The 12,318-nt window shown below is 39.1% G+C and overlaps 1 protein-coding gene across 7 annotated transcripts in view; it reads right to left on the bottom strand.

Moving 5' to 3' along the window:
- CNTN4 (contactin 4) overlaps positions 1-12,318 on the bottom strand; it is a 995,624-nt gene that overhangs the window by 249,179 nt on the left and 734,127 nt on the right. For all 7 annotated transcript variants that reach the window (XM_030801544.1, XM_030801547.1, XM_030801549.1 and 4 more), the window contains one exon: positions 8,654-8,749. In XM_030801544.1, the coding sequence (XP_030657404.1) occupies positions 8,654-8,749 (96 nt within the window). The remainder of the gene's footprint in view (positions 1-8,653; positions 8,750-12,318) is intronic.

A 12,318-nucleotide genomic window follows, 5' to 3' on the forward strand; every position in this document is an offset into this window, starting at 1 on the left:
TAAAGCTCTCCTCAGCAAATGAAAAAGAACAGAAATTATAACAAACTGTCTCTCAGACCACAGTGCAATCAAACTAGAACTCAGGATCAAGAAACTCACTCAAAACTACTCAACTACATGGAAACTGAACAACCTGCCCCGAATGACTACTGGGTACATAACGAAATGAAGGCAGAAATAAAGATGCCTTTGAAACCAATGAGAACAAAGACACAACATACCAGAATCTCTGGGACACATTCAAAGCAGTATGTAGAGGGAAATTTATAGCACTAAATGCCCACAAGAGAAAGCAGGAAAGATCCAAAATTGACACCCTAACATCACAATTAAAAGAACTAGAAAAGCAAGAGCAAACACATTCAAAAGCTAGCAGAAGGCTAGAAATAACTAAAATCAGAGCAGAACTGAAGGAAATAGAGACACAAAAAACCCTTCAAAAAATTAATGAATCCAGGAGCTGGTTTTTTGAAAAGATCACCAAAATTGATAGACTGCTAACAAGACCAATAAAGAAGAAGAGAGAGAAGAATCAAATAGATGCAATAAAAAATGAAAAAGGGGTTATCACCACAGATCCCACAGAAATACAATCTACCATCAGAGAATACTACAAACACCTCTACACAAATAAACTAGAAAATCTGGAAGAAATGGATAAATTCCTCGACAAATACACCCTCCCAAGACTAAACCAGGAAGAAGTTGAATCTCTGAATAGACCAATAACAGGCTCTGAAATTGTGGCAATAATCAATAGCTTACCAACCAAAAAGAGTCCAGGACCTGATGGATTCACAGCCAAATTCTACCAGAGGTACAAGGAGGAACTGGTACCATTCCTTCTGAAACTATTCCAAGTGATAGAAAAAGAGAGAATCCTCCCTAACACATTTTATGAGGCCAGCATCGTCCTGATACCAAAGCCTGGCAGAGACATAACCAAACAAGAGAATTTCAGACCAATATCCTTGATGAACATTGATGCAAAAATCCTCAATAAAATACTGGCAAACCAAATCCAGCAGCACATCAAAAAGCTTATCCACCATGATCAAGTGGGCTTCATCCCTGGGATGCAAGGCTGGTTCAACATACGCAAATCAATAAACATAATCCAGCATATAAACAGAACCAAAGACAAAAACCACATGATTATCTCAATAGATGCAGAAAAGGCCTTTGACAAAATTCAACAACCCTTCATGCTAAAAACTCTCAAATAAATTAGGTATGGATTGGACGTATCTCAAAATCATAAGAGCTATCTATGACAAACCCACAGTCAATATCATACTGAATGGGCAAAAACTGGAAGCATTCCCTTTGAAAACTGGCACAAGACAGGGATGCCCTCTCTCACCACTCCTATTCAACATAGTGTTGGAAGTTCTGGCCAGGGCAATCAGGCAGGAGAAGGAAATAAAGGGTATTCAATTAGGAAAAGAGGAAGTCAAATTGTCCCTGTTTGCAGATGACATGATTGTATACCTAGAAAACCCCATTGTCTCAGCCCAAAATCTCCTTAAGCTGATTAGCAACTTCAGCAAAGTCTCAGGATACAAAATCAATGTGCAAAAATCACAAGCCTTCTTGTACACCAATCACAGACAAACAGAGAGCCAAATCATGAGTGAACTCCCATTCACGATTGCTTCAAAGAGAATAAAATACCTAGGAATCCAACTTACAAGGGATGTGAAGGACCTCTTCAAGGAGAACTACAGACCACTCCTCAATGAAATAAAAGAGGATACAAACAAATGGAAGAACATTCCATGCTCATGGGTGGGAAGAATCAATATCGTGAAAATGGCCATACTGCCCAAGGTAATTTATAGATTCAATGCCATCCCCATCAAGCTACCAATGACTTTCTTCACAGAATTGGAAAAAACTACTTTAAAGTTCATATGGAACCAAAAAAGAGCCCACATTGCCAAGTCAATCCTAAGGCAAATGAACAAAGCTGAAGGCATCACGCTACCTGACTTCAAACTATACTACAAGGCTACAGTAACCAAAACAGCATGGTACTGGTACCACAACAGAGACATAGATCAATGGAACAGAACAGAGCCCTCAGAAATAATGCTGCATATCTACAACTATCTGATCTTTGACAAACCTGACAAAAACAAGCAATGGGGAAAGGATTCCCTATTTAATAAATGGTGCTGGGAAAACTGGCTAGCCATAAGTAGAAAGCTGAAACTGGATCCTTTCCTTGCACCTTATACAAAAATTAATTCAAGATGGATTAAAGACTTACATGTTAGACCTAAAACCATAAAAACCCTAGAAGAAAGCCTAGGCAATACCATTCAGGACATAGGCATGGGCAAGGATGTCATGTCTAAAACACCAAAAGCAATGGCAACAAAAGCCAAAATTGACAAATGGGATCTAATTAAACTAAAGAGCTTCTGCACAGCAAAAGAAACTACCATCAGAGTGAACAGGCAACCTACAAAATGGGAGAAAATTTTTGCAACCTACTCATCTGACAAAGGGCTAATATCCAGAATCTACAATGAACTCAAACAAATTTACAAGAAAAAAACAACCCCATCAAAAAGTGGGCAAAGGACATGAACAGACACTTCTCAAAAGAAGACATTTATGCAGCCAAAAAACACATGAAAAAATGCTCATCGTCACTGGCCATCAGAGAAATGCAAATCAAAACCACAATGAGATACCATCTCACACCAGTTAGAATGGCAATCATTAAAATGTCAGGAAACAACAGGTGCTGGAGAGGATGTGGAGAAATACGAACACTTTTACACTGTTGGCGGGACTGTAAACTAGTTCAACCATTGTGGAAGTCAGTGTGGTGATTCCTCAGAGATCTAGAACTAGAAATACCATTTGACCCAGCCATCCCATTACTGGGTATATACCCAAAGGACTATAAATCATGCTGCTATAAAGACACATGCACACGTATGTTTGTTGCGGCACTATTCACAATAGCAAAGACTTGGAACCAACCCAAATGTCTAACAATGATAGACTGGATTAAGAAAATGTGGCACATATACACCATGGAATACTATGCAGCCATAAAAAATGATGAGTTCATGTCCTTTGTAAGGACATGGATGAAACTGGAAACCATCATTCTCAGTAAACTATCGCAAGGACAAAAAACCAAACACCGCATGTTCTCACCCATAGATGGGAATTGAACAATGAGAACTCATGGACACAGGAAGGGGAACATCACACTCCAGGGACTGTTGTGGGTTGGGGGGAGGGGGTAGGGATGGCATTAGGAGATATACCTAATGCTAAATGACAAGTTAATGGGTGCAGCACACCAACACGGCACATGGATACATATGTAACAAACCTGCACATTGTGCACATGTACCCTAAAACCCTAAAGTATAATAATAATAAAAAAAACACAAAAATTAGCCAGGGGTGGTGGTGCACTCCTGTAATCCCAGCTACTTGGGAGGCTGAGGTGGGAGGATCAGCTTGAACCCAGGAGGCGGAGGTTGCAGTAAGCCGAGATTGTGCCACTGCACTCCAGCCTGGTTGAGAGAGTGAGACTGTTTCAAAAGATAAATAAATAAATGAATTATTTTAAATAAAAATTTCACATAAGGAATGCTCAACCGTTCAGCTTGAGTGATGTGGAAATGCAAGCACTCCGTCTCAGCAGGGCTGGACCTGGGCTAGTTTTGTAGATGATCCATGTGAATGGACCTTAAATCTGGTGCTGCCTCACAGTGAGTGAGTCAGCTAGAGCTTTGGTTTTTGTTTTTGTTTGAGCCAGAGTCTTGCTATGTTGCCCAGGCTGGAGTGCAGTGGCGTGATCTCGGCTCACTGCAACCTCCCCCTCCTGAGTTCAAGCAATTCTCCTGTCTCAGCCTCCCAAATTGCTATTATAGGTGCGCACCAGCAGACTAATTTTTGTATTTTTAGCAGAGACGGGGTTTCTCTGTGTTGGCCAGGCTGATCTCTAACTCCTGACCTCAAGTGATCCGCCCGCCTCGGCCTCCCAAAGTGCTGGGATTACAGGTGTAGTCACCGCGCCTGGCTGGTATTTTTTTTTTTTTTTTTCAAACAGCCTTGGGGACCCTACCCCAGATTTGTGGAATCAGAATATCCTTGTGAACAGGTTGGACACCTATGGTTTTAACAATTTTCCCTCCAGATTCTCAAGCTGTCAACCCTCACTGCCCAGAGGTGGGGTGTGTGTGGGAACCACAGCTATGACTCAAGGCATCTCAAACTTGAAAGTGCATATGATCACTTGGAGATCTTATTAAAATGCAAGTTCCAATTCAGTAGGCTGTAGCGGGGTCTGAGATTTTACCTTTTTATCAAATTTCCAGGTGAGGCCAATGCTGCTGGTGCATGGACCACCCTTTTAGTAGCAAGCATCTTGGTGACATAAAAAGAAGACATGAACAAAAACCTCTTTTGATGAACAGTTTGTGAGGATTTTATTGATGAATAAACTAGAAATATTCGTATACTGGAAGGAAGAATCTCAAAGTTCCTCTGTTCTATTCCTATCTAACGAGAGCTTGCTTAAAGGTCATGAATTCCTGGTGCCCACTGACCCTGGAGTTGGCAGAAAGCAAAGTGGACATTCTGGACCTCAATAATTTCTGTTTCTAATAGGAAGGAGCACCAAGCATAGCCAGAGTCCATCAAAGTGATTTCTATTTTTTGGTGTTTTCTTATATTTAATGGTAAAAATCTATGCAAAACCATCACATCTGAATTCATACATATAAACCAAGAGATGACAAAGAGGCCACACACAGTGATTGGTAGAGTGCTGGAAATACCTGCTGACTGAAATGCTTTTCAAAACAGATTAATTGCTGCTCATTTCTCTGCTACCCTAAGAAGGTCTGACACTGCACAGCTTTCGAAATAGGACATGCAGCATCCCTTACAATGGATTTCATGCCATTACTCAGTACCCCACTGATATAATAAAAGGCTGACTCATTTCCTTTCCTCTGCATGATCTGTTACAATGGAAACCAGGAGACCATATGCTGGGTCTAAAATGCTCAGTATGTCCAGTGGCTCACAGTGATTCCTCTAGCTTTAGGGTGACACACAGCCCGGAAAAACAGTGAGAGAATCACTGTTGTACAGTTGCATTGGAGGCTTTTGAGAAATTGGAAGGATTTCATCAGATAATCATTGTTTCCCTTGTCCGAAACTGATGGATGTCTGAGATGCTCTCTTATAACCTTCAATATCTTCTTTGTTCTTTTCTCAAAAATTCCTTAGCCGTGCCTGCTTTGCCCACAGCGTTAATGTGCACACCATTTCTAATAGAGCTTATAATAAGAATATTTATTTCCTTGTCTTTCACCATCGAGATTGTCAGGAATGTCAGCACAGCTCAAGGAACTGGCTTTCAGAGCTGCTGACTGCTGCCAGCAGAGACAAGTGCATTTCAGTAGATGTCTACGGAAATTTTTAATATATTTCTCTGTGGGAAAGGGAAAGTAGTCAGGTACTTCACTGTGTAGCAGCACAGCATCACTTCATGTGTTTTGCCTTTCCTAAAGAGATCATTACATCAGAGAGTGGTGGTATTTTTTCTTAATATACCTACAAGATTAATTTTTAGGGTTGCTGCCATGCGATGAAAACTTAATGCAGTGAAGGTAGCCTGCAGAAGAAATTAGTAAAATCTTCCATTTTTATTTTGATCAGATTTCATATTAAAAAGAGAAGTGTTAGTCTAAGTGAACTTCACCTGAATCTAAATATATGTCCACAGTGAAGTGGTTTTCTCATATAAAAGACAGGCCTTCAATAATGCAAACACACTTGATAAACAAGATGTTTAGCCCTTATCGAGTTATAATTATGTGTTGATAGAATCAATAAGGGTTTGAGAGACTTCTTTTAATCTCTTCATTTTATAGACAGGCAGAGTGACGCATAAAGAATTTGAAGATATTTTCCCAGTACCAAATAATGATTTGAAACAGAACAAGGATCAAAACTCATATCCCGGACTCCAAATTTAGGGCTTCTGATACTAACTTGAAAGGAAAATGAAATTCTGAAGAATAATCCCATTTTCCAAACACAAACCTCTGAAATCAAACCTAGATTTTCTGTCAGTCTTTAAAAACCAGAAATCCTAACAATTCCATGTCCCTGATCCAGACATAGAGGGGAACCTACCTCTCCCACCTTTCCTTCGTATTCAGGATGCTTGAAGTACACGCCTTTTAGCACCTTTACTAATTGTTATTTTCTGCTGGAAATGTTAGCTCAGAATTAGATGAGAAAGGAAACATTACAACTTTTGAATAGCGGACAAAAATAAAATAGTGTTTTTCAAATTCCAAATCTAAAACTTCGTTCTTTTAAACATGTGGAAAGCCAAACTGAAAATTAAGGCAATAACAAGAATAGCAGATATTGAACTAAACTTCAGCCTGGATTTCTAAGAGTAGAGTTTATCAATCTTGTCATTACAGACCTTAGTGGAATCCTAATAAATATTACTACTTATTAAACCTCCACACTACTGAATCCCTTATGTGCAGTTATATTTGCCTTTTAGTCAGCGTAGTTCCTTTCAGTCGACACTGCAAGTTGCCTACACATCTCTCCATATTCTCCCTTATTAGTAAAATTATGATATTTTCCAGGGCATAATCTATCTGCATAAAATATTTGATTTTTTTAGTCTCCTTTGCCACTGAGGTGATCAACGAAATGGGGGCAACGTCCTCAGGCTAAGAAAACTTTCGATAATAAAGGTAAATTGAAAGGGACAAAAACAAGCAAAAACAAATTATTGCCTTTTGTCTTTGCTTCTTCCCATTTGATCTGGTTTGGAATGTGGACTTCATGCCTCATCCATATCACATGCTAAGCACCTCAGAGAAGAATCAGAGAAGGGCATGAGTCCTGGAAGACATCCTCGGGAAGCTGTGCTAGCTTTAGATTATATACCTTTGAAAATCTTGCATGCCAGCCAGGTGCAGTGGCTCATGCCTGTAATCCCAGTACTTTGGGAGGCCAAGGTGGGTGGATCACTTGAGGTCAGGAGTTTGAGACCAGTCTGGTCAACATGGTGAAATCCTATCTCTACTAAAAATATAAAAATTGGCATGGTGGTGGATGCCTATAATCCCAGCTACTCGGAAGGCTGAGGCATGAGAATCAATTGAACCTGGGAGGCAGAGGTTGCAGCGAGCCGAGATTGCATCACCACACTCCAGATTGGGTGACAAAGCGAGACTCTGTCTCAAAAAAGAAAAAAAAAGAAAGAGAAAATGTTGCATGTGAGAAAAAAGAACATAAAAGAACATTATGAGCTGGGTTTTCAGTTATTTGCAGTCAAATGCATTCCTAACTGATCCAGTTGTTATGAGCCTCCACAAAGTGATCTTAGATTCTATGGTCAAGGAACTTTTGTTCTTGGTCTGATACTGTGATACTGTGATTAATAAGAAATATATATATTTGGTCTGCATTCCACAACCCTTGTAATTTCCTGAGTGATATTGCTGAGAAGAATGTCTTTTGTTATTCATAAATAGGCCCTTTTCAACCATACTTGAGTTTATGCTAAGTAGGTGACTCTTGGTGAGGCCCTTTGATTGGTTGTCAGAGGAACCAACCAAATAATTAAAGGGTTGGAACTTTCAGCCTCCCCATTCCCCACTCCTGGGGATGGGAGAAGGGCTGGAAATTGAGTTCAATTACAATGGCCATAGATTTGATTAATCATGCCTACATAACGGAACCTGCGTAAAAACCCTCAATGACAGCATTTGGAGAGCTTCAGGGTTAATGAATGCATCCACATGTAGGGAGGATCCACAAGTATAGAAACTCCTGCATTCAGAACCCTTCAGACCTCACTCTCTCTCTATGTTTATCTGGCTGTTCATACGTATCCTTTATAATATCTTTTATAACAAACTGGTATGGTAAGTGAACTGTTTTCCCTGAGTTCTGGGAGACATTCTAGCAAATTACAGGAGCCAAGGAGGGAGTAACGGGAGTCCCACTTTATAGCCAGGTAGTCAGAAGTGTAGGAGGTCAAGGACTTGAAAGTGGCATCTGAAGTGGAGGCAGCCTTGTGGGACTGAGCCTTTATCCTATGAGTTCTGACACTAACCATCCCAGAGTAGTTAATGGAGTAGTTACTGTCGAAACGGAATTGAATCGTTGGACAGCCAGGTGGTATCCAGAAGATTGGAGACTTGATTATTAGTGTGGAAAAAACCCATACATTTGGTGTCAGAAGTATTGCGAGTAGAAACAGTTCACAGTTCCCAGACCAACCAGGAGATGAAATGAAGCAGGGCCATCTTTTTTAACCCAATCAAGTTGTAAGAAGCATGAGTCGTTTTAATTACACTGCTTTACCAAGCAACAACATTCTGATTTTGATTGACTCAGGTGTCTTTCTTCTTGTGCCAAGCAGACTGCAGTGGGGTGGAAAATTTGCACAATCTGGTATTTTACTATCCTAATGATGGGAGGCATTCACAATGATTATTCCTCTACATGGAGGGGCTTTGGGAATCTCTATAAATGACACTGTGCACTCAGCTGGTGTCAGGAGGGAGAACACTGAGGAAGAAAAATAACAGGGAGTGAAGCGTGCGTATGTCAGTGCATTTATATGTACCTCCAGAATGGGGTGGCGGGCCACACAGTAGCACCATTCCTTGACCTCGACGGACAGACACAGTGCTTCTTGTTCTTGTTTTAAAGTTGTCAAGATCTGTTGGGAGACATATGGGAAAAAGCATTTAGACTTTAAAGTCCTAAGATATCAAGGGAGAGTACCACTATTTCAAAAGACAATCATTCTGCTCAAAACTGCGTTGGTAGCACCCATACCAGGGGAATGCAGGAGAGCTTCTTTTCATATGATATTGTCCCATCCTCCTTGATTTTATGGTTATACTGTCCACTAAAATATCTACTTACCACATGCGCCTATTTAGATTTAAAATAATTAAAATGAAATACCATTTATAATTCAGTTCCTCAGACACTAGTCACATTTCAAGTGCTCAATAGCCACAATGCACTTAGTGATTATCACATTGGCCAGCACAGATATAGAAGACTTCCATCATGCCAGGACATTATATTGGATAGTGCAGGTTTAGGTGAAGAAACTGAGGTTTAAAGATGTTAAGTGACCTGCCCAAGACCTCTCTGTATTTAAATATCATTATCAGGATGCAAACTCTTGTTTTCTAATACAACTCTGTTAACTTCACAAATCATTCTATTATATATAATTATACTTGTCTCTCCATATATACTCAGAGTATGACTGTCTCTCTTTATATACAAACACAACTCTATATAAAATGTATAAACAGACATATATACAGACACATAATTGTTTTAAAGTTCTTGTGGTGTACTTTAAAATATTTAGAAGGTACTGTTTGTGGTTCTTTTTAGAAAAATGTTTTATTACCTCAAAAAGGTCGTCTGGTTAGAGAGATAAGACATTTATAAACCCAAAGATCACAGTATAAGTAAACAGGCAGTTACAAATACAAATGAGTTAATATAAGAAATATGTCTAATAAAGTGAGACATATTATTGTTCAAGAAACATTTTTTTCTTCCACCCTCCCAAATGTAAATCCTCTCAGTAAGGAGTGTGTTAAGTGCCATTTCATTTTTTGTTGTCTATTACATTTGATTTAATAATCTTTTATTGGATTTGGGGACTTCCAATTCAACTATGTTTTGCAGGGTTGCAAACCATCTGGCTGTGCACACTAGAGCAGAGTAACATTTGTTGATGATTTCCTCCATGCTGGCCATTTTGGTAAGTATTTTACGATAATTATCCCATGTACTCCTAACAACAATTGGGAAGGCTGCAGTTACAAATTGGAATGATTCCACATTCAGGCTTAGTTTCAAGGAGTGATAAGGATATTTAAAAAGTTACACATAGACATGTCTTAATTACCAGATTCTTCTGGAATTAGGGACATTTTAAGTTTGTATATTATTGTCTTCATCACTTGTGTATTCATAAAAATTCCATTAAGTACCGTCTGATTGCCAACTCAGAAGGTAAGCATTGTGAGAACACAGCTTCCGTCCTGTTGGGGCTTAGGCAGGCAGGTCTGACACATAACACCTAATCATAGCAACCCAAAGACTGCCAGGTTTGGGCTGTGAAAAGTGAACATGAAGGACACACACATACTCAGCACAAAACAAATCAGTGCTATGATTTGAATTACATTTCTGATGTAATAAACTTTTTATTCAATGGACACCAGGTGAGGGTAGAACATGGTATTTTTCTTGTCTTTATGGAAACGGTCTCAGATTCCTTCAAAAGGAATTAAACCAGGATTTTAAAAACTGTGTTATGGAGTTAATATTTTAAACCATTATCCCTAAAAGTAACACTGAATCAGTCTGAATTGTCACTTCTGCATATAGGTTCTTAGAGTAAGTCATCTACATTTTTGCACAGATAGCCCATTCAATTTCCAGAGTTGCATGAAAAATTAAGAGCTGATAGATAGTAGAGATCAGGTATCATCTAGGCAAAACCAGTCATGGTTTCTGATTAGAGAAATGGTATTAAGAAATGAGAAAGAAAATGAGAAATATGGACAATGATTTTTAACTATCCTTCTTGAGCTTTAAAAAACTGTATTCATGTTTTTTCCTTCTTAGTTTATGAATTCATTCACTGCTACAAGTTTTAGGCATTTGAAGTGTATCTCATTAATCTGGTATTTGAGAAAATAATCAGAAACATTTATTAGTCATTAACTGAACTAGATTCCAGATGATAAACCCTACCCATACAGCAAATGAAAAGACTGTATTTGGGTAGATCTGAGTTTGAAAACCATCTCTGCCACTTATTAGCTGTGTTGACCATGGGCAGGTCTACATACCATGGGCAGGTCTTAATTTTCTCATAAATATGATGAGAATGAATGTTCTTTGTTTCAAGTATGTAGTCAGTATGTTTCTTCTGTCCATTGCGAATGCTGTGATTCAGTGCCAAAGCATATCCCAAACATTCCAACTAAGGAAAGGTTTCTAATAGCAAATGCACACTAGAGTGAGCTGTAGATGTGAATCAAAGGACATGATATTTATGCACATGTTTAGGAAAAGATTACATGCCTCAAATTGTTCTTTTCAGGTATGAATATCTATCCAGGTCCTAACAGTTAGCAACATGATACTTTTCTAAGTCAAGAGCTGTGTGTGTAAATGGGTATTATGTTAAAGTTTGTACACTCATGATTAAGCCTTTACCAGCAATATTTCTACATATATTTTTATTTATTTATTAACATTTTTTCTATCAGTTATTGGGATACAGGTGGTATTTGGTTACATGAGTAATTTATTTTTTATTTTTTATTTTTATTTTTGGAGACGGAGTCTCACTCTGTTGCCAGGCTGGAGTGTAGTGGCGTGATCACGGCTCACTGCAAGCTCCACCTCCCAGGTTCTAGTGATTCTCCTGCCTCAGCCTCCTGAGTAGCTGGGACTACAGGTGTGCACCACCACACCCAGCTAATTTTTGCATTTTTAGTAGAGACAGGGTTTCACCATGTTGGCCAGGATAGTCTCGATCTCTTGACTTCATGATCCACCCGCCTCAGCCTCCCAAAGTGCTGGGATTAGAGGTGTGGGCGACCACATCCGGCCTCACTGTATCATTTTTATGCCTTTGCATCCCCATAGCTTAGCTCCCACATATCAGTGAGAACACACGATGTTTGGTTTTCCATTCCTGAGCTACTTCACTTAGAATAATAGTCTCCAATCTCATCCAGGTCACTGCAAATGCTGTTTATTCATCCTTTTTATGGCTACAAAATATTCCATCATATATATATGCCATAGTTTCTTTAGTCACTTATTGATTGATGGGCATTTGGGTTGGTTCCACGATTTTGCTATTGTGAATTGTGCCACTATAAACATGCATGTGCAAGTATCTTTTTTGCACAATGACTTCTTTTCCTCTGGGTAGATAGTAGAGATAGCTGGATCAAGTGGTAGTTCTACTTTTAGTTCTTTAAAGAATATCCACACTGTTTTCCATAGTGGTTGTACTAGTTTGCATTCCCACCAGCAGTGTAGAAGTGTTCCCTGTTTACTGCATCTACACCAACATCTACTGTTTTTTGATTATGGCCATTCTTGCAGGTGTAAGGTGGTATCACATTGTGGTTTTGATATGCATTTCCCTGATCATTAGTGATGTTGAGCATTTTTCATATGTTTTTTGGCTATTTGTATATCCCCTTTTGAGAACTGTCTACTCATGTC

This window comes from Nomascus leucogenys, chromosome 21 (assembly GCF_006542625.1).
Source record: "Nomascus leucogenys isolate Asia chromosome 21, Asia_NLE_v1, whole genome shotgun sequence".
NCBI classification, from domain to species: Eukaryota; Metazoa; Chordata; class Mammalia; order Primates; family Hylobatidae; genus Nomascus; species Nomascus leucogenys.